The sequence below is a fragment of the Stegodyphus dumicola genome, chromosome 1 (genome assembly GCF_044657685.1).
Source record: "Stegodyphus dumicola isolate Sdum_Otavi_A_Nest chromosome 1, ASM4465768v1".
Classification (NCBI taxonomy): domain Eukaryota; kingdom Metazoa; phylum Arthropoda; class Arachnida; order Araneae; family Eresidae; genus Stegodyphus; species Stegodyphus dumicola.
The window spans coordinates 102,037,278-102,061,816 of record NC_140768.1 but is presented as its reverse complement, the minus strand read 5'-3'; the positions used below and the strand labels follow the sequence as shown (position 1 = coordinate 102,061,816).

Here is a 24,539-nt window from a genome sequence, read left to right as displayed (position 1 = left end):
GACCCCTGAACACTTTTGACCATTGATTACTTTTGTTTTATTGGAAGAGATCGTTTGGAATTTTTTGACTTTTCCTAAACAGACAACAAATATTTGTAAAAAAATTTCAGCATTCTAGGTTTATTAGTTTTTGAAATATCGACATGTATTCCTAGAACGGCGGACGGGGGTCATTTTGACCCATTTACTTTTATCCCTCTTTCTGCTCGAGACATTGTCAAATAACACATGAAAAACATTCACTGATAAGGATTTTTCGATTGCATTCCCACTATCTCCCAGAGGTATAAAAACCTAGGTGGTGTCACTACTTTGTAATGTCTACATAAGTTGTTGTTCCTTTGTTTGCGATTATCTATTCGTTTGAAGAAAGTACTGCAAGGAAGGTAGATGCAGAGTTTTTCAGGCTTACATTTCTTTTCAGAAATAGTTTATTTTACAAATGTATTTTCACGTTTGATAGTTCAGCTTACTTACTGCAGGTAAAAACAGTTACGACAAATGTTTTCTTGGTAATCCCAAATTAGTATTTCAGTCCATATGAATTCTGCCGCCATTTATTGAAAACTGCAAAACGTGCTACCGGCCACGACAAAATATTACAGTTGATGAACAATTATTCCCATCTAAAACTAGGTGTAAATTTACACAATATATTCCTAATAAACCTGACAAATTTGGAATAAAATTTTGGTTATCTGTCTTCGTTGATACTAAATACCTCTTGAATGGATTTCCTTACCTAGGGAAAGATGAAGCAGCAAATCCTCAATTACATTTGTCTGAAAATGTTGTTATAAAATTAACGGAACCACATCTAAACAAAGGGAGGAATATTACCACGGATAACTATTTTACTAGCATTAAATTAGCAGAAATGCTAAAATCAAAAAATACAACTATGATCAGCATAATGATCGGTACAACTATGATCGGTACAACAGAAGATAAATTCCTATATCTTTGAAAAATATGCGTAGTATTCCTTATTCATGGACAATAGCGGAACATGATAATATCACTCTTACCATTTATCAAGGCAAAAGAAACAAAAGCGTTTTTCTACTGAGCTCATTATATTCTACTGTAAAAACTGAAGCAGTCTCAAGAAGTTGCCGGATTCAATAGCATTTTACAACGTAAGAAAGTATGGTGCGGATATTTGTGATCAGATGCGCCGAAAATATTCAGTTAAATAGGCTTCTAGACGATGGTCTGTACATATCTTTTTTTCAATATTTTGGATCACGCAACTTTGAACGCCTGGATAATTAATAAAAGTGTAACAGGAAACACCATTAACAGGAGAGATTTTTCTACTGAAATTAGGAAAGGAGTTAAGAGTGGTACATATGGCCTCAAAACTCCCAAAGATCCTTCCTGAGTCTTCAGAAAACACATTTGAAAAGAAAATGGATATAAAGAGAAAAAAGTGACAGAGATGCAATGGAAACAAATCTCAAGAATATTGTCCATCTTGTTCCAAATTTGTGTGCGGAAAATGCACTGGGAAAATTGTTAAAAATTATTTTTGTATCAACGGCATTAATTCTTAATACGTATGTGTAATCTCTAATATTTTAAACATTAAATAGAATTGAAACGAAATGCTTTACAATATAGACAAATATATAACTGAAACATCAGAGAACATTTCTCATTTCTGGATTTAGAGAGTGAATCATCCTCCGAATAAGTACATGAAGAAATATTATTATATAAATTGTGTTTTATTTTAGTTAACATTAGTTTTAATTTGTAAAACCATTTATTTGAAATCAATCCTTATATGAAATTAATGAGTTATTTGAGTAAATGTAGTATGATCCAATTGATCGCCATGTACTCGATACATTTAGAGTATTTTAATAAGTCAATAAATTATTATGTGATATTAAATATAAATTATGAAATGCATATCAAGTACATATTTGTGCCAGTGTATGGCATTTAAAATTATTTGACCATTGTTATTTTAGTATTTTCATCGAAGGGTCAAAATGACCCCTTACCGCCGTTCCAGTAGGTAAGATTTCCCGCCGTTCTAGTGTTAAACATTGTGGGATTCAGAATTACAGGGTCTGCAGGTCTATACAAAATATAAACACTTCATGTGAAATGCGTGGCCACAAATTCAATTACAGAAAAATACACTCAGAATTTATTCCTTAAAATTCAACAAAAGTTGAATAAAAATAATGAAATACATTATGGCAGTATCATTGGTCTCACATATTTACAGAAATTTATACTATATACATAAATAAATACTTGCAGGTTTATGCATATTATTTTTATTATTATATTGTTTATTATTTTAATGGAATATTTCTTAGTAAGATTATTACCTTTCCGTATATATTTTGCGCTATAAGAGTAAAGAGCTTTTTCACTCTGAATACTCAAAAGTCTTAGCGTGAGCGTGATACACAAGTAAAAGCATGTCGCAAATCAAACAAATATTAAGTAGTACAATCCAGAAGGCTCACCAATCACTTTCATTTCCTTTTTCGCTTCCACCAAACCTTCAGTCGAAATTACAGAGCAGCTGTACATTCCCTCGCTCTTCAGGTCTACATCTTTTAGAAGAACAGATTGAAGTCCAGATCTCCAAGGCTGAAAAAAAATTCATCTCATGAATCTCGTGAAATTTCATTAATGGCCTGCCTGTGAGAGCTCACTGACTTATACAACCTTACTGTTTATGCCAAATGCTCTGGAAGAAAATAAAATTTTTGCTCAGTTCTTTGTAATTGAAATTCGCAAGAATTTCGTTAAAAGAAGTAAAATCTTCTATTAAATTTAAGGAGTTAAGGGAAAAGTTTTTTGAATTTGAGGAGGCGCATTGGAATTCAGGAATCGCAGAGCTTGCACCGGGCAACGAAAAACCAAACGCTAGGTAAGAAGCCCTTATGAGAAGTGGTGGTCTGATCAGAATTCTCTAAGAAATTTCAAACGCAGTATTTATTCTTAAAGACATAGCGAGAACTCGCTACTTCGTCTTCAAACTAGAGTCGACATGTTTTTATACCAAAGACTCCATAAAGCGACAAAGATTATCACGCTTTTATTATGAAAACACTGCGCGTGTGTGAAGCATGTGTTAATCATTTCCTAAAGCGAAACGCTAGTATTTTACGGCAAGTGATATAGTTTGTGTTGTGACGGTTTTTATGGGTTATAGAGACCATGGATTCGTGACTGCTTTTCTGCGATATCGGCAACACGAGCATTGGCAATATTATCTTACCACTGCTACAAAATGGTAAATAAATATATCTAACAGTATAACATGAATCATCTAGGTGTTTTCAGCCATACCGGCATTGCTTGGCCTCACATTTCATTAACTCTCATATCAAGACTTATTGAGTATGGTTGGGATGATTTATATCATCCCCCTCTCATATCCACCAGACACCCTAAATTCACAAACCAATTCTTTGGAGACTGTCAAACAGCACTACGTAAGATCTTTTTTAAAAAGGAATTTTGCCGGAGCTGCCGGAGATAAGAAAACAAATCACAGAACATAATGGAGCTCATGTTATTCAATGAAATTTTCTTATGTTTTTGCACCACTTTATTTGTACTTATCATAAAACCTACAGGACGTTTCCGAGGTCCTTGAACAAATAAAGATTTTATTCTATATAAAACTTTTAAAGGTTTTAATAAACTACTCACATCGACCTTTACGCCTGGTACATGTAGGATTTCTACTTTCGGAGAGAAAGCGGGAGAAAATTTGAAAAATAATTTTCCGTCCTTGTGCCATAGTAAAGCTGTAAAGTTACCCTTCTTCATTTCAGGAATGCAAGAAATTTCTACGTTCTGCCCTCGACTGACTTCGGAAGGAACATCCAGTGTTACGATACGTAAGCATTTGGAGACATTAACTGGAAAGAAAAAAAAAAAAAAAAAGATTATTTCTTTAAAAACACGCATTACTTTCTTTAGTAAAAGTATTCAGTTTTAATAAAAAAATTAGTGCACATTAATGTACTATATGTAGGATGACTTTAGATCACCAGGTCACTTGTCACAGGCCCGAGGACATCAGTCTGCTTTTGTATGTATAGCAACTGTTGTAAAATCGATAACAATTATTGTGGCTAGCATAAGGATGGTGGTGACACTTGAATAAAAATTTACTCCAGATATGTTGAAACAAGCACTAAGTCAATCCAGAAAACCAAAGCGAGAAAATTAATGATGGAGAGCTCGAGTCTATAAAAATCAATGAGTAAACCAGGTGGTAGGGGCTATGGTGCCGTAGGATTGACGTCAGAAGGAGTTTCTTATTGTTTGAGAGAAGGGAATTAATAAAATAATACTCTGGATTACATTAAGTTGGCAGAACTAATCTTAGGCCATACTTGAACAAAGAGCCGGAAAAATATCGTTAAAGTGGATTCCAGCTTCTGACACCGAGCGAGCGTGAAGGTGCTCTGTCACTTCACTTGTAACTTAACTGTGATTTTGCTGTTCTTTTCGTTTACTGCAGATTTGCCCATGAAAGTTTGGCTCAACGACCCCTGGCTGTTGGTTGTAATACGGCCTTACCGTGCTTCTATTCCTTGGCATGACGACTGGATTTGATCTGGATATTGAATTTTGCGCGTGATCTCTGGATTTGCATAATATTTGGAAACCTTATAGAGTTCATCGGCGTCCTTATTTTAGAGCTGGAAGCAAAGAAACACAGACAGCTTTTCCGAAAAGGGACTAAGTAATTGATTATTTTACAGGTCTTTCGAGCCTTTCAACAAAACTTGACTGTACGCCTGCATACAACTACAAAGACACTGAATAAAATTTTTACTCAGCCTAACAGAATGCAAGCGCTCTTCTAATCAACGCTGACTCCGATCAAAACACTGAAAGCCACTTAGTCCTACCAACGGATATAATGTAATGTACCAATGGCTAACCAGGACTCTTTTGAAGATGATTTCGAAAATGAAATCCAGCTGGAACTCAACAGCGCTGATGACGAAACCGAGTTGGATTCGATATTGATTTCCAAGAAACCCAGATATAGAGGAACGGTAAAAGCTCGAACACCCGCGACTTTGAATTTAAACAATACAATTACTTCCAAATCCCACCCGTGTATTTACGATGATTCTTTGTTTGCCAGCGTCGATTCCAACGACCAGTTAGCAACGAATCAGCGATTCTACTCAAAATCCCTCCTTTACTGTAACTGCAATTCCTGAGTTGCCAGCGCGGATACCAATGATGACTCAGCAGCCAATCAACTATCCTGCTCTTCATATAACAGAAAGAGAGAATGGTACCAGACTCATGGAGACACAAACTGCAGGCAGGAATCTAAAATTCCCACCTGCAACAGTTAAAGACTAAAGATAACCCTCAGGAAATTACCTTTCGAAAAGAGTTTCAGTCATCAGGATTTTCGATCCGCAAATATCCGAGATGGAATCAAAATCCTCATTCTTAATACAACCATTTATCAACAAATGACGAAAATTCTCCGCGATGAAGAAATATATTCAATACCCGCTTCCAAAGAGCAAAAAACCTCAAAATTGTAATTCGTAGTCTGCCATTTTATTTATATCCTGCCTGTTGATATACATAAAAAGCTATTTGAACATGCGTTCGAGATGTAGGCAGATAGACAACTCAGGAAACTCAGTAGCGGCGAGAACACCAAGCTTCCGTTATTCCTTGTCACTGTGTTAAGAACCGACGACTCCAAGGAAATTTACCATATCAGATTCTTGCTTGCAGATTCCAAAATAAAAAACAAGGTTTAAGCATGCAAAGGAATACTGGGCCTTGCAGTGCTATCGATGCCTTACCACACGCAGAGCTACTGCCCTCTCCAACTTCGCTGACTACGCGGTGGAAAAGGACATGATTCCTCACAATACCAAAAGTGCAAAGAGAATTGGCTCCCCGACCTGAGCCAGATGCGGTTTAATTCCAGTTGTGGCAAACTTTAGGAAGGTGATGAATTTCCTAAGACAGGAGAAGTTCCAAAAGCCAAGCCTTATGCAGGCTGATTCATCAAAAATAAATCTAATGCCAGTACTTTTTCCAATGGACATTCCCCAGAGATACTGACTGAAACAAAGTAGTGCTGGTAAGTTTCTTAGTGGATTGTAGAGACATTAGTTAATTGGAAGCAAGAGATGAAAAATATGCAACGCCTTCGCTGGGAATCGAACCACGGACTTCTGGAAAACGCGCCCAGCGTACAGACCACCACACCCCGAAGGCATGCCAAGAAGACGGTAGAAATGCCTTATATACTCCCCCTTTTAAAGGGCGACTGGGGTTTTTTAGGGGACCCAATCACCAAATCCTGGGTAAGAAGAATCATCATCCAACACTCTTTTAGTTCGGGCGTTACTGTAGAGACATTAGGCAATTTTTGGAATCAGGAAAGATGAAAAATGAGCAAACGCTTTCGCCAGGAATCGAACCGCGGACCTCCTGAATACGCGCCCAGCGTGCAGACCACCACACCACGAAGGCATGCCAAAAAGGCGGGAGAAATACCTTATCGATAATTCGAGACTCATGAATTTTCCTCCTAACCACATTATGTGAAAAAGCTCCACTATGCAGGAAGGCAGTGCCAGATCTTCAGTTAATGGATAATTACACTACAAGCTATACTCCCATTCGTATCATGATTTGAAATGTCTATGGCCTCCGTAGAAAAGTGCCGGAACCGCAAAACTCCTTTAATGAACATAACATAGATATAGGGAAAATCACTGAAACTCCCTTCTTTCATAGAAATAGGCTTTGCATGCCCAATTATCGTTCTTATCGGTGTAACAGACTCAGTTTTCGCGGTTGTAATACTGTAAGTCAAAAAAAATTCCGACTCCTCTCTTATGAACGAAAACAGACAACGAAGATTTGAAACCGTTACTGCAAACGTCTCCCTACCTACATGAGGCAAAATCCATTTCAGAGCCATATACAATGCACGAAAAAATTGTTTAACTAACTAATTACTAGATGCGATAATTTAACCCACAACTTTTCGATTACAGTTGCAGGCCATATCAACGCCAAACACAAGGACTGGAATTGTAGGCAAAGCAACTTAATGGACATGTGCTGCATAATTACATTTTGAACAATCCAACTGAAATTCATGCGCCGCATGAATATGCTTATAGAGCCAGTAATTTTAAGCGCTCTGATATACTGTATATCTTACTTACAACTTCCTTTCCAGTTGCCTTGTATGTTAGTTGAGCCCCGATCATTTGCCAGTGGTAGTTGTCCTGGATATCCCAAGACACAAATCCTGTGATACAAAATTAGTACCAACTGAAGACTCTTCAGAATCTCAGAAGGACAATCCTTCTAAATTTCAAGGATTTAAAACGCCCCCAAAATTAAAAGGTCAACTGCCACTCGTACCAACATCATTCATGGTGTGCTAAATTAAACCTCTGAAAACGTCAATACTTGCGATCAATTTGGTGTATTTAATTATGGCAAAGCACACTAGGGCTATCTGCCTAAGGGGTGGGATGCCTTCGTGGAGGACTTTTTAAGGGAAACTGGCTCGTATACACGTTACACATGGGGAAAACCACGAAAACACCCATGCAGCCAGCCCGTTCGCGGGATTCAAACCTCGGACCGAACTACCAGTGTCCAGCGACTTTACCGCTCGGCCACTGGTGGGCCAATACTTGCGATCAAATTTTCAAGCTTCATACTTATATTAGGAATGCATTAAGCAAACGTAACAGGCTTAGTAAGAAATTCCATCTCCCCTGGGATCCAGCTGTCAAAAGAGCTATTAATAAACTGAATAAATAAATTAAAACTTCCATTCCATAATAAATTCCATAATAAATTAAACATTCCATGGACACATAAGCAAGAATTATAGAACGACAGAATGAAAGGTTAAAGAAGGCTCTTTCTCGGTAATAGTGAAGAACTTTAAAACTTCTTTCTCCGGTAATCGTTCTCTCATTAGCGGGAATCAAATCGTTGCCTAGAACTTAGAAAGAGCCACAAATTCTGAAAAATACCTGAAAGATCAATTCACTACTAACCTAGCCAAGGAACAGTAACTTTGGGCTCAATGCATAACTGTATTCGGCTCGTAATATCTTTGTGTTAGCCTCACCCACTGAAATTATTGAATTAATCATCTAGAAGTCGAAAAGACCTTGGAATCGATGATATTTCAAATAGTGTTATCCCAACAAATACCTTCCCAAAATTTGCAAATACATCTCACTAATCAACACATGCCTCTGCAAATCATACTTTCCATCTCAACGGATAAAGGCAAAAATTACACTGATTCTTAAACCATATAAGACCATTAATATTCTTAAACCATTAAGACCACGCAAGCCTGAAAGCCACAAGCCAATAAGTGTTTTGCCAGGACTTAAAAAAATCTTCGAAAGAGGAGTCATCCTTTGAAGAATTAAATCTTATCTACACATGTTTACCCCGAATTGTCGACAACTAACAGCTCGTCAGAATAACTGAGTTTGCAGGAGCTGCCTTGCACTGTGAGGTAAATTTTGCTCTCCTCATGCTAAGACGTGGCGTAAGCTTTCGCCGCGTCTGTCATGAGAGACTTATCTACAAATTCATCGGCAGAGAGATGATTCAAACAGAAAGATTATTCTTCTCCTTCACTCATTCCTGACTTCTCGGAGCTTCCAAGTGACACTCGGTAACTCATGTTCTGATAAAATCCCATCAGAGCGGACGGCCCCAAAAATCGGTCATTTGAGCGATTTTATATCTGTTTTAGGTATCAGATTTCTGAAAGCCTATCTCAAACACCAGCTCAATGCTAGCATGCTATGCAGATGATACAGCATTAGCGGTAAATTCTGCAAATGTTAATCATGCTGTTGGTAAACTGCAAGGCAACATTCCATTCCTCGAAGATTGGTGCAAGCAATGGAGAGTCTGCATAAATGCACAAAAATCTCAGGTGTTTGTTACTAGGAGAACTTAAGTAGAATCGCATAATCAAGAAAAGCCTGTTTCTATTCGATTGAATCAGTGTCGACTGCGAAATATGCAAAATACCTTGGAGTTTACGTTAATGACCCTCTCATTTGGACTGATCACATAAACTATGGGTGCTGTTCTATTTTCAGGACCGGATCCAGAAATGTATGCATGTATGCATGTATGTAGGGATGTATATGTTCATGTATGCAGGTATATATGTAGCATGAATGTATGTATGTGTATACATATACACATAAATGCACATACATACATACAGATGCGCATACATTCATACATTTTTTAATCTGGTAACGATAAGAAAACAGTTCCGAAATATGTAAGAAACAAGGCCTAGTATGACATACCTTCCTTTCTTCCCATTATACGGAAATACTCAAGACTTGATCTCACCAAAAAGCGCCTTATTTACCTCTCAACAATCAGATCTATTCTGAATTACCCCTCCCTGGCGTGGACGGCTGCATCTAAGAATAATATATATAAACTGCAGTCAGTACAGACGAAATTTCTACAGATCGTGCTCAAAGCAAATTATTACGTATGAAATGATTTACTGCATGACGCTCTTAAAATTGAGCCTCTTGGTAATTATCTGAAAAAGGGAAAAGGCAAATGAAAGCTTTTTCAGAAAGGCCAGAGATTGTGCCATCCTTTTCTATTTCGAAGCCCTTTATTGCTAGGTCCTCAGTGAGTAGTAAGTGCAGGTACTCGTGCGGTCAAAGGATGATGGAGTGACGTAATATTACAATAGATTACGTAAGAGAACAATAGATAACACAACAGGAGGTGTGTCTCTGATGTGCCGCCGCTGACATCTTGGATCACGTGACAACTGGAAGGGTCGCCGCCTTATTGGATTTATCCGGAGGTGACGTTGTCGGGTAGGATGACGAAATCGTGCTGAGTTTCGTTTTTATGGTATGGCAACGATACTACCTTTTGAAATTTTTTTATTTTTTGTGGCAACAAGCTCTTGAACCACGTGTTTGGCATGACATCACTTTTAATTTATTGTTTTTAAGTATTTAATACGCAATTAATTATTTAATACGTCATTAATTTTTAATTATTTACTCTTTTTTAATAAGTATTTTAATTATTTAATACGTCATTATTTTAATTATTACCTTTAATTAATTTTTACTGAATTTAATATTTTTTTCCCTGAATTTTATAAATAACTCCACAGCTGAGATTCATACTCGCTATCTCAGGGATGAAAGACCTGAACGTTACCACACGGCTACCCGGTCCTCTTATCAAACTTATTATTTGAAACCTTTGTCCCATTGACTTACTTGCACCATTGATGTCATAAGGCTGAAAGTCTGCCCATGCGCTTTGACATGAAAACCGAGTGACACATTTGTTTTTACACAGTGGCTGGGATTTCTTTTGGCTTCTTAATCATTACATTATTCATTGCTGTTTTAAATGTAAGATTTTCCCACATTTTAAATTTCTCTTTTTTACTTTATTAAGATATTTTTAATTGTTTTCATTTTTTCATCTCATTCTTACTATTTTTTAAGTTATTCATTTCATTTTTTCCCTTTCCCAATCATAAATTTTATTTTTAACTTTCACAAATTGACGTTTACTTCCACAAAAGTGAATTTAAATTTTCTTTTTACTTTTTATCTTGCAAAGTGTTTTTTTTTTCAAATTTATTCCTTTTTGTATTTTTACTTTTTTTTTATATATTTAACTTTTCTTTTTTTGGTTTTACAAAAGTAATATTTTATTTTTACGAATTTATTTTTTTTCCTTTTCACTTTTTTATTTTGCAATCTTTTTTTTTTCAAATTTATTCCCTTTCATATTTTTACTTTAATTTTTTGTTGAATTTTTTTTTTTTTTTTTTTTTTTTTTTTTTTTTACAAAAGTAATATCCATTTTTACAATTTTAATTTTTCCTTTCCGCTTTTTATTTTAAAAAAAGGTGTTACTACATTTTTAACTTTATTTTTTTACAAAAGTGTACTTTTGTACACTTTTGTACTTTGTACAAAAGCTACTCTAAAAATGTATTTGTGTAAACAAAAAACTCAAAAAAAAAAAAAAAAATTAAACTTGTGAAGCTACTTTTGTAACTTTGTACAAAAGTACACTAAAACTAAAAAAAAAAAAAAAATTAAACTTATGAAGCTACTTTTGTAACTTTGTACAAAGTACAAAAGTGTACTTTTGTACAAAGTTACAAAAGTAGCTTCATAAGTTTAATTTTTTTTTTTTCAGTTTTTTGTTTACACAAATACATTTTTTTGTTTTTTCCCTTATGGATTTTACTTCCAAAAGTAATTTTTTTTCCCTTTCCTTTAAAATTTTTTTGTTACATTTTTATTTTATCCTTTACTTTTTCCCCTTGTTTTAAATACAACATCATGTTACACTTCCATTTCTGCAAAAGTAAACTTACCTACATTTCTCCGTCTTTGAAATTTTAAGCTGGAATTTACATGCATATAACTTCACTAGATAATATTTTCTGTAACTTTAAACCAATATACACAAAGTTCCTTCTATATAGTTTAACTATATACTCTATATAGTTTAACTGGAATACTACATTTCTTACTTTTTTATTTCTAAGTTGGAGATACTCAGAACTTTTCCTTCTAATGTATTGCACTAACTATTAATGACTGTATTAACTTTTTGACCAACTATACAAAACTTCGCTGCTTTTTTTTTTTTTTTTTTTTTTTTTTTTTTTTGATTGATTTTTTTTACACGTCTTGCTTTTATTCAAAGGATTCACCAAACTGTGTCTGACAAATGTAATTTGTACACTTTCCATTTACACATTTACCCTTATATTTAACTTCTAAAACAAATTCATGCTGTATTTCTGATTCCTTTTCCCCATAATAAATACAGACTTACACATGTTTCTTCATTGTAAGACCTAATGACTTTAAACAAATCTTATAAGAAGCAATAAATTTTCATGGTATGAAGTCCACTCAAACCAATGCATGGAGCATTTCTACTCAGTTAAGTTTAGATACGTACGAATAGTACTTCATTTCTTCTTATTTTACTCTACAGACATTTATACATATATATTCAGAACACTCCCTTTTATTAAGATTCATGTATACTACTAACACAAATGTTGCTAACTCTTTGAAATATTTTACAAAAATATCTTGTATTTTCTTGCACACATCCTACTTAAATGACAAAACATACACTGAACCTTGATTTTTCCTTCATGTGAAAATGTCACTCGGATTCTTAGTATGATTCCACCATTTACCGCAGAACTTTATAAACACTACTGTATTTGAACTTATCACAGCCTTACTCTCTTAACAAGGTACAGAAGATTGAATTATATTTTAACTACAGAGAAGAATATCCACATTGTAACGTATTATTTTAAATTTGAATTATAGTCACATTTTGTGAAGGAGAACTTAAAGTCTATAATACATATTGAATTAATATTCAGGCATGGAAATGAAATTTTATCGCCTTTTTCCCAACTTGGAATATAAAAATTTGTTAACTTAAAATATTTTTAACGTATTCATTGTAACTTTAACTGAAAAATACCCATATTTCACATTGTCAATAATTTATTTAGCACAGAACTCTTACAGCCTTTTGAGAACGAAATTTAATTTATCATACCTGACAAATGACTTCTACATAGTTATGATACATTACACGAAATATTGAGTAGAGTTCCAAATAATGATCCAACATAGTAATTAACATAAAAGACCTAACACAAATATTTTTAAGATAGAAATTTCAAACTGACATTGCTTAATAATGAACTTTTACAGCTTTTTTGACATTTAACTTCTCATAGATAGTAAATAAAATTACACACAAAATAATTATACAAAATAGGTAATAATGACAGAGTGTCCATATGATGATCTACTATAGTCAGCAATTTTAAAAATTTTAACGCATTTTAATGTGTCTTAAGAAAGATCACACTTTCAAAAAGCATTATTTTAATTAAACATTGGAGCCACACAATCCTGCTCACATGTATAACATTTTTATTTATCACGAACATGGCACATAATAAGTAAATAAAATACATTTCACAAAGTATGAAACGCATTTTCTCTTTTAATCGGCTGTACTCTTAAGAAAAGATGCAGTATGGAATGCTTAGAACCACTCGGTGCCACAGTTCCTCATTTCCCCACACATTGATCAAAATATACATGTACTTTAAAAATCAGTTAAACAAATTCAAATGTTAGTATTCAAACAGGAATACTTCACAAATTAGATAAAAGAGAGGTACACAATAAACTTGAGTGATAAATACAGAAAAGCATGTAAGGACCGAGAAAAAGATGTATTCGCGCAGAACTTTTTAAAATAAAGTTGCTCTATTTTTTTGCACATGGGTCGCATTTTTCGTTTCAGATTAAGGAAACATTCAAGATAATTCCTCTATAACTAGGGATTTTATTCACACTTGTTAGTAATATAATTTATTAGAACAGTCGCAGACATATAGGACAAGTATGCCATTTCCACGGAAAACAATTTACCCAAGCCAGACTTTAACAGTGAAATATAAAAGGGAATAAGAAAATGCCATATTTCCAACAAAATTAGTATCTGAGTATGCAAAAAACATGAACAAGAAACGAATATTTTTTCTGAAACTGTTCCGAATGTGGTAAGTCAGGAATAAGAATCTTGACTAGTTTTATGAACAGAGCATGAAAGATAATGAAGAATTTTTAATTTTATTTTTTCCGTAGTACATTTACTTATACTAAATTCTTCCACTTGGTTAACTGTACTTTACATTTAGACGCAAGTTGATAAATCAGACTGATTTTGTGTTTTAAAGCTTCAGATTCAGAAATAATACAACTCAAAAGCAAAAACATTAAAACGACAAGAGAATATACTGCAAGCAAGCGAACGTGATAAATGACTTTTTTGGGCTGATTTTCATGAATTCATAGATCGGGTGCAAAATTTTAATGCATTGTATATGAACTACTTTTTCAAATGTATTAAGATCACTGTTTTCCAACTTTACATAGACTTTAAGTAAACATTTAATATAAATTTACCATTTTTCCTGAGATTTATCTACGTATTTACTACATTTTTGCATTTTGTTTATAATTATAATACCAAAAGGACATAAGAGAACATTTGTTTCTTGAAAATATCCATATTTTTACCCAACTGTTGTTTCTTTCATAGCTTTGAAGAAACCTATTAAACACATAGTTATCTTTTATTGACCAGACAGTCGTTGGTCTTGCCAATGTCTGAGGAAAATCACAAAGCTAGAGAATTTTAAGTAATAGTTTTACCAGTACGGAAAACTTCTTACGCCGTTTTTGATTAAAATTGACCGAATTTAGTAGTTCATTACTAAACTAGGAGCCTTTAACTTTTTATTCGAAAAAACACACTCAGAAATTATCATCTAGATTTTCCATACAGATATATTGTACTACTTTTCATGCCATTACACTTCCAGTGAAATTTGATTCATGGTCAGATAGTTAAATGCTTGTTATTTTTTCGCATACGAATGCATTTCGTGTCTCACATACGCTCATTACATATGATTTAACAAAATTACAAACAAGTTAGAAGTTACATGAATATTTCCTGAAATACTGTACATTTCATTCCGGAAAGTTTACATGAGTACCTTCATTTCGAAACCCCTCATGTTTCTTTTCCTGCATTCAAAGGAAATTTTGAGTATAGAATTTTCAGTCTTTGACGGAAGTTATTTGTGGGTGGCTGTGATGTGTTCGTGTTTTCATAAACCGTTTTTTGTGAAGCACCTTATTGGTAACCTTTAGAACACTTTGAATAGTACCATTTTTACATTACTGCCACTGCAAATCATTGAATTTTCAAATATTTTCCTATTTATCGTTTGCAATGCCTCGTAAAGTCTTGGAAACAAATTTTTTACTAAATAGTTATATTATTTGATTTAATAATTTTGTTACACATTTGGAAGATTTAACTTCAACAACACTATTACGCTAAACCAGAAGTCAAGACAAGAAATGTAATTTTTATCTTAGTATTCTATGGGGATAGATTAATTTTTCTCTGACATTGACGTATTCTTATGTAGATAACAGAGACTTTTAACACAGATCATACAGACTTTTTCTCTAAGTATTCATATATTTTCTCTAAGTCAACAAAAATTGCATTGCCATAGATTTTTCTCATAAAGTCTATTTCTTTCTTAAAAGAAGTTTATATACTCATTTCATAAGAAACATATGTAAGAAAAAATCAGCGCTTGTTTCTTTACCAAATTTGTGCTTTCTGACTTCATTCTACTGAAACGAAAACATTCATAACTTATTGGGAAGAAAAATGTTATACTTTTTGATTAATTTTCATACCACAGTATTATCTTTGAAAATTGTTTTCCTAGTCCACTGCTAATATATTGCTAATTTTCGTACGTGACAGAAAGAACTTAGTTTAGAAACTTTTTTACTTAAAACCTTGTATTGCATTGCCGAACAGGGGCCATGCTTTCATTTTTATTACATATCATGCGAATATTTTAAAAAAGCATATTTTTTCCTTCTGTTAGCACAATTTTAATCAACATTTTACTATTATAGAGACTTATTTAGTAAAATCTCAAGTGTTAAATTGAACGTTTCATTACTAATTTTGAAGATTCTGGATATATCCTACTTAAAGGTTCATAACCGATTAGCAAAATAATTTATATATGTACTTCGTTGTGCTCTTGGTTAATTTTTAAATCGTTGTTCAACTATAACACTTGATTTCTAGTGAAGTATCGAAATGATTATTTACTTTCCGCTTTTTTCAAAGAATTTCGTAGACACATATGTTCAGTACAGAGAATTTTCCGAACTTATCACTATCATTACCAAAATAGAAAACATGCGAAATTTTCCTAAAAATTTATATATCTGTTTTTTTTTTTTTTTTTTTTTTTTTTTTTTTACAAACATTTACACGAATACCCACATTTAATTATTTAATGTGTATTTTCCTATATCAGAACTAAAATTTCGAACGAAAATTTTTAACTAATGTTATGTTTCGTAAAATTTTTGTGTTTGTGGTGTCATCTTTTTTTCGCAAGCGTTTTGAGAGTGTGCTCTCGGTAGTCTTTTAGACATTTTGAAACTGTTTTATCTTTGCTATTGGAAACTATTTTACGTTTGCTGTTTGTTTATGCCTATGAATTCTCGATACTTTTTTGGTTTATCTTCAACTTATGAAATATTTAAATACTTAAAAATATATTTGTAGATTGTCTATGTTGACACTTGTCATAGATTTCTTGGATGATTTTTTTTTTAATGTATTTTATTTTATTCACGTGAATGAAACTGATGTTTTTCTTAAAATTTTTTATTCAGAGCATTAGTCAATTATGACAGAATGCCTGATTTGTTCTCTTTTTAGTCAACATTCATATGAACTTCAGTATTCCAAATCTCTCACGTAACTGTAATTTTTCCTAGTAGTAAGACGAATGGAATGCATGCAGGTTAGGCAGACATAAGGTAAAAATCTGGAAGTAAAAGAAATTCTTCAGATCTAGGCAATTCAGTAGAATGTGCAAATATACATCCTATTCGAAGCTTATTTTTTGGAATTACATAGCATATAAAGTGTAAATTTAATAAAAAGCGATATAATGAAGATCACGTATTCTGAAAAATCTGGACGGTAATTATACAAAATTAGTTATAAGGCAGTTTTTCATAAAAAGCGGTTCCTGCGAAAGAAATATGCCAGCAATCTCTCAAAACACTAAGTGGGCGTTTGATATTCGTTCTTATGTAGAATTTACAATTCTACTTAACTTTTGTAAGAGCAAAGATCAGGTGCTCACTTAAAGTTTTAGGAGACCCACAAATCACAGCCACCCACAAATAACTTCCGTCAAAGACTGAAAATTCTATACTCAAAATTTCCTTTGAATGCAGGAAAAGAAACATGAGGGGTTTCGAAATGAAGGTACTCATGTAAACTTTCCGGAATGAAATGTACAGTATTTCAGGAAATATTCATGTAACTTCTAACTTGTTTGTAATTTTGTTAAATCATATGTAATGAGCGTATGTGAGACACGAAATGCATTCGTATGCGAAAAAATAACAAGCATGTAACTATCTGACAATGAATCAAATTTCACTGGAAATGTAATGGCATGAAAAGTAGTACAATATATCTGTATGGAAAATCTAGATGATAATTTCTGAGTGTGTTTTTTCGAATAAAAAGTTAAAGGCTCCTAGGTTAGTAATGAACTATTAAATTCGGTCAATTTTCATCAAAAACGGCGTAAGAAGTTCTCCGTACTGGTAAAACTATTACTTAAATTCTCTAGCTTTGTGATTTTCCTCAGACATTGGGAAGACCAACGACTGTCTGGTCAATAAAAGATAACTATGTGTTTAATAGGTTTCTTCAAAGCTATGAAAGAAACAACAGTTGGGTAAAAATATGGATATTTTCAAGAAACAAATGTTCTCTTATGTCCTTTTGGTATTATAATTATAAACAAAATGCAAAAATGTAGTAAATACGTAGATAAATCTCAGGAAAAATGGTAAATTTATAATAAATGTTCACTTAAAGTCTATGTAAAGTTGGAAAACAGTGATCTTAATACATTTGAAAAAGTAGTTCATATACAATGCATTAAAATTTTGCACCCGATCTTTGAATTCATGAAAATCAGCCCAAAAAAGTCATTTATCACGTTCGCTTGCTTGCAGTATATTCTCTTGTCGTTTTAATGTTTTTGCTTTTGAGTTGTATTATTTCTGAATCTGAAGCTTTAAAACACAAAATCAGTCTGATTTATCAACTTGCGTCTAAATGTAAAGTACAGTTAACCAAGTGGAAGAATTTAGTATAAGTAAATGTACTACGGAAAAAATAAAATTAAAAATTCTTCATTATCTTTCATGCTCTGTTCATAAAACTAGTCAAGATTCTTATTCCTGACTTACCACATTCGGAACAGTTTCAGAAAAAATATTCGTTTCTTGTTCATGTTTTTTGCATACTCAGATACTAATTTTGTTGGAAATATGGCATTTTCTTATTCCCTTTTATATTTCACTGTTAAAGTCTGGCTTGGGTAAATTGTTTTACGTGGAAATGGCATACTTGTCCTATACGTCTGCGACTGTTCTAATAAATTACATTACTAACAAGTGTGAATAAAATCCCTAGTTATAGAGGAATTATCTTGAATGTTTCCTTAATCTGAAACGAAAAATGCGACCCATGTGCAAAAAAAATAGAGCAACTTTATCTTAAAAAGTTCTGCGCGAATACATCTTTTTCTCGGTCCTTACATGCTTTTCTGTATTTATCACTCAAGTTTATTGTGTACCTCTCTTTTATCTAATTTGTGAAGTATTCCTGTTTGAATACTAACATTTGAATTTGTTTAACTGATTTTTAAAGTACATGTATATTTTGATCAATGCGTGGGAAAATGAAGAACTGTGAACAATTGTCGAGTAATTTATTTCGACAACGCGAAAACTTTTAAAAAGGGAAAAAAGGAACTCGAACATTTCTCTAAACTATTGTCGAATGAGAAATTCCAAGATTTTCTGTCGAATGAAAGAATCAGTTGGAAGTTTATAATAGAACGAGGGGCTTGGTGGGGATGCTTCTACGAGAGATTAGTAAAATCAGTAAAAGAGTGCTTAAGAAAAATTCTCTGTAAAGCTTTACTAACGTTCGAAGAATTGTCAACGGTTGTAGCACAAGTGGAAGTTGTTTTGAATTCTCGTCCTTGGACATATGTATACAATGAGCACAAGGAACCTTTGCCAACTGAAGCCAGCCAATTTTTTGATTTTTGGAAACAAAGATTCTACATTACCTATCAACTTTAATTCCATTGTTAATGATGGCTCTACCAAGTCCTCTCTGACCAAAAGAAAAATGTATCAAGATTTATTGGTTAGGCAATTGTGGACTAAATGGAAAAAACAATATTTGATGGATCTTCGGACAGCTCATCAATTAAAAAATCCTAACGTGATCTAAAAGTTGATGATCTTGTATTAATTGAAGGCAACAATAAGTGCAAAATTTTGTTTAACTGTGGCAGAGTGATAAACGTTTTTTGTGGTCGTGATAACAAAGTTCGTTCTTGTGAACTAAAAACTGCTGATGGAACAGTAATAAAACGACCGGTTCAATTATTATATCCTTTAGAACTTTAAAAACTTTTTTTATTGTTTAATAATATGAATATGACTAAATATGTTTCATGCAATTGTTTATTTTACTAGTTTAATTTCATATGATTAGATTAAGAATAGTTTAAATTTACTGAGTGTCAAATTATATTTGATGATAACATACCTTTTTTAGAATTTAGTCTAGTGATTATAATTTGAATATATTTTCTATTCATTTAATATACTTATCAATTCTTTTATAATTTATAATTATATGTTAAAATACTTATTGATATAAATTTGATTGTTGCTAGATTAATGTGAACTCTTCACAGAGTTCAGGTGGGGAGTGTGTGGAAATTACTTTGATTAATTGATAAATGGCTCTAGCGTTGCGTGTGAACGCGACGCGACGTGCCTTCTGAATTTCCATAGACGTACCACCGGCAGTTCGATTGATGGATGTTTGATGCTTCGCACACTATTTGATTAGGAAGACTATTTAAAAGATTTCGATTATGAAAGCATATAGATTTGTTTGTCAACTGAGCCCCCATGTTTTGATCAATGATCTGTAAATATTGTACATATTAAAAGTTAGATTTTAAAAGTGATTGATGTCGATTTATAGATATTAGAATATTTTGAAACAAATGCCGTGGTGGTGAAGAACTCCCAACTCCCTTTTAAACAACGTACTCTTAGAAGCACTCGTGGATATCGGAGCTCAAGGGGTCGATCTTCATTTCTTTAAGTATTTGCTTGTTCCGAACATTGAGGGTTTAAAATCATTCTTAGTAATTTATTTTGAAAAGCTTTTACTTTTTTACGATAGGTTTTAGCAACAGTGCTCCAGGCAGGAGTACCGTATAGTAAAATGTGTCGAATCATAGTGAGATATAGCATGCGTTTTGTTCTTATGTGAAGTTTCGAGTTTATTCGTAGGAGAGGATAAAGGGCAATAACCTCTGCGTTAGCTTTACCGTTTCGTAGTTTGTTTTTAAAGTCATAGTTGGATTTCCCCTGCGTTAGCATTCATAGTTTGTTCTTTAAACAATTTTTGTTCATCAAAGAGCACACCTAGGTATTTAATGGATCTGTTAACTAGTATTTGCACATTATTAATCTGAATATGAATGTCCACAGGAGTGTTCTTTTTACATCTTCTAAGAATAGTGACATTACACTTATTTGAGTTTAATTTAATTCTCCAGATCTTGAAACAATGACCAGTGATGTTAACTGCGAATTTTATTTTGCAAATAGCGAATTGCGGTTTTTAAGGCTTCGTAAGAACGACAATATCATCGGCATAATTAGCGATTTTTACATTTAATGGCTGCGGCATGTCATTTATAAAGTTGTTAAACAGGATCGGCGCTAAAATGCTTCCTTGGAGGACGTCACTTTTAATGATCTTCCTATTGGAGAGAGATTTTCTAGTTCCAACTTTAAATGTAGGATTTTTTTAAATAGGAGTATATTAATTTGATGAGATTGATTGGGAGAAGTGCTTTTTGCATTTTCAAGAGAAGGCCGCTATGCCATACTCTGACGAATACCTTTTATATGTCTAAAAAGAATGCTGCAGCAGTATTTTTATTAATAAAAGAGTGAGCAATAAAGTCAGTCACATTCATGAGCTGTGGTCTATGTCCTCGACGTAATCCATATTGTTTGGAGTCGATTATATTATTCTTTTCTAGGTGATTAATTAGTCCAATTTGAACCATTTTTTTCGAAAATTTTACCGTTGCCGGGAGGCAGGCTTATTGGGGGTAATTGATGGTTTCTTTTGGATTTTTACCTGATTTTGTGACTATTCTAATTTTCGCATAAATATCTAGTTTGCTATACTTATACTGATCTCAGAACTTAAACTGCAACGCGGCTTCGATTCTTGTCAATTTTTGATGAAATCGCAATTCCAGCCAAAACTTTATGATGAACTCCAATATTTCATTGCTTAAAAATGTTTGATTAACTGAAGTTAATTATACTTTAATTATTATTTTATCTAATTTATTTTGTTTACCCTTCCTAACGGCCATTAACCAGGTTCCGGCCTTTCTAATTTTAGAAACCAACCTCTGACTACACCACATACAGCGACCCAGGCATATAAAACAGGTCTCCAAATATATACGCATAATTTTAGCTAAAATATGAGTACAATTTAGATGAAGGGTATAGCATTTTTCGCAAGTTAATTTTACAAAAATTATACGAATAAAAAATGCTAAAAATATTTTCGACCTTTTATCGTATTTACGAAATGTTTTTTTACGAAAGTCATACGAATCCACATGTACCGAAAAAATAAAAATTACCGACGTTATTCATTCGTTATTTCATTCAGTACTACATTCACTCATTCAACTACATTCCAAGAATGCTAAAAAAAGCCTTGAAATATTGTAATGACCAATGCAAATATTCTGAGCAAAAACAGCACAGCAATTTCAATTATGTATCGCTTACTGAAAAATTACAAAGCAAAAAGTACAATACAGGTTCATTTACAATAGAAATAACCATCATATGCATGAGAGCAAGCAGACTATAGGGCATTGAAGAAAATCTTCAGCGTTTCACTGCCAAACAGCAATACATATGATAGATACAGTAGACGCCGCCTAATGGGATCCCGAATAATTTCTATTATTCGAATTTTGTTATGGAATTACCTGTTTTTATATATGCCCGTTTTTAAGTTCCGCCCATTTTTATATAAAAACATCGAAAATACTTCGCTTAATGTGATCAACAATTATGTTAATAATAAGGTCGCCAAATAAATTTGCGTAAAGTCGCCAAATTAGATCAAAATAGATTATAAAAATTGGGCTATTGACAAAGAAATTCGTGATGGATTAAGTTACAGCTCGGTTTCCATCTCAATCAACTATTTAAAATTAAGCAAAGAAAGTAACTTTAGTTTGGCGCTGATTTTGAATAACTTTTTTGAATTTGAGGGTAGTGAGATACAAGTCTCTTATCTTCAGATGCTAAAAAAAAAAACCTCTGTACAGAATTGCCATTGCTGCTGGAAAAAAAAAAAAAAAAAAAAAAGAAATCTATGAAAACTTCTATTAAGATTGCCTTTTTGTGTAATTTTTAGTTTTATATTGGCATGTTTAGTTTTATATTGGCATGTTTAGTTTTATATTGGCATGTTTTAGTTTTATATTGGCAACGAGAGATTCCCTCCAAATATTAAGATCACTGATAGAGCCTCCATCGACGAAATAATTTCCAAAAACGTCATGAACAGGTCATAAATGAACTTCTGCGTTAAAGACATCGTGAATAGTTCCCAAAGAAATTTTTGCTGGTTCCTAAATGAAATACCTATTTACATACTTATGGATATATTTATATTAAATTATTTAAATTCCATTGCTATTTTGATGGGCACTCTTTACTTATCGTCTAATGTAAGCATTCGGTTAATATTATCAAAATAGTCGTGACCACATTAAACGGCGCCTACTGTACTGAGATTCCAAAAAATGCAGAACATAGTATTAAGAGCTTAACGAAATTTCTATGAGCTTTTCCAGATTTTCAGTTCAACTCACCATTGTAGTATTTATGGCATAAAATTTCTACTTCACCTATGAAGAATGAAAACAGCATACTGTGGTGGCGGTTTGTGAAAATCCTTAAGACTATCGCTTCATAAATTATAAACTAATAATATTTACTGATATGTACCATCTGAAGAGTTAAATCTGTTGAGGAAAATCTCGACTAAATTAACATATATTTGTCGAATAAATTTGTGCACCAATCAGCTTAGTGAATACTTTGGAATTGCGCATGCTCAGAGAATCTCTATTTAAAACTGCCTAACAGACTTATTTGGAAATTGATATCATGCAAAAATGGCACTTCTCAGAAGAGAAACTTGAAAAGGATGCATAAAGAATCTTACCAGCAACCAGAAAAGGAACGACGACTAAGAATATCCAGGCCATAATTGTACAAAACCAAACTTAGCTTTCTCCAATATGCGCTTGTAGGCGATTTCTGTGGCTTCCTTTCAAAAGACAAAATGGTATTCCTTCACCCGAAAATTGTTACATTCGCTCTTTGTAGGGCGACCTTGTTGTCGGAAGGTTTTGGAAAGGTTATTATCAAAGAGTATCCGTCATCCATCGGAAGTCCTTCCTCTATTAAGGAATTACTTATGATTATCTATATAAGGCACCGTCTCTCAAGGTCGAGTTTAACGATTGTTTTTTGTGTAACTTTTCTTGTTTTCAAATAGATTTCCCGTCAAACGGATTAATGATTTCCGATTTTAATGATTTCCTGTCAGCTACGCTTTATTGGCTAGTGCTCAAACAAACAATTAATAGACAGCTCTAATTTGTTTATTCAGCTAAAAAATAAATAAAACCATACGATTTTTTGAATTCAAAAATATAATTTGGGCTCTCATTTTCCATAATTAGCAGAAGTTATTTCGGTAACTCAAAGGGAAACAGGCAGGATGAAGCTATTACAATGCTTTACAATACTACAGGAACTTAGCAATTCTGTAAAAAAGGACAGTAATGAGATTGAAAAATTTCTGTATTTTTTTCAGAATTTCTGCAAGTTTTAAGGAAAAAATTGCTTTTTAAATAATCCACATTTATGATATTAAGATCCACATTGTATTCATTAAAAGAAATCTTTACGTTGCTTTTCTTTTATGTTCAGCCCCAATTTTCGCTGCGTCATTTTGAACTTGCCTTAACGGTCGTGTGTATTTAATTATGGTAAAGCACACTAGGGCTATCTGCCTACGGGGAGGGATGCCTTCGTGGAGGACTTTTTAAGGGAAACTGGCTCGTATATACGTTACACATGGGGAAAACCACGAAAAAACCCATGCAGCCAGCCCGTTCGCGGAATTCGAACCTCGGACCGAACTACCAGTGTTCAGCGACTTTACCGCTCGGCCGCTGGTGGGCGCCTTAACGGTCGATTAATTAAGTTAGAATAATTCGAGGAAATAAGTTTAAGTGAGGTGCAGCAACAAAAATGTGTTTAATTTAATAGGTCGTACAAGGAAGTCATACTGTGTCCATATCAGAATTTTTGTTATTCGTTTTCATACAAATATAAAAACACTGTTTTTTATATTTTTGCGAGATAACCTACTTTTCTTATTGAATCAAATATTCTAAATTTTCGGTTCCTTGAAGTTAGTTGCAGCGGGGTTCGATTGTACGTTTTTGCTCCACGCACCCCTTTCGCCATTGCTAGACTATCATTACCCCTCTCTATTTCCAAACTCGAAGAATGGGTATACATTTATTTAAAATTTATATAATTTTAATGTGT

The 24,539-nt window shown here is 33.2% G+C and overlaps 1 protein-coding gene across 1 annotated transcript in view; it reads right to left on the bottom strand.

The window, feature by feature from the left end:
* The window catches only part of LOC118183316 (cell adhesion molecule 2-like), a 58,215-nt gene extending 34,867 nt beyond the window's left edge, over positions 1 to 23,348 (bottom strand). The window contains exons 1-3 of the mRNA XM_085810945.1: positions 23,140 to 23,348; positions 3,688 to 3,899; positions 2,490 to 2,616 (exon numbers count right to left, since the gene is read on the bottom strand). Of these exons, the coding sequence (XP_085667071.1) occupies positions 2,490 to 2,616; positions 3,688 to 3,899; positions 23,140 to 23,182 (382 nt within the window). The 5' untranslated portion in view covers positions 23,183 to 23,348. The remainder of the gene's footprint in view (positions 1 to 2,489; positions 2,617 to 3,687; positions 3,900 to 23,139) is intronic.
* Positions 23,349 to 24,539: the final 1,191 nt, after the last annotated feature.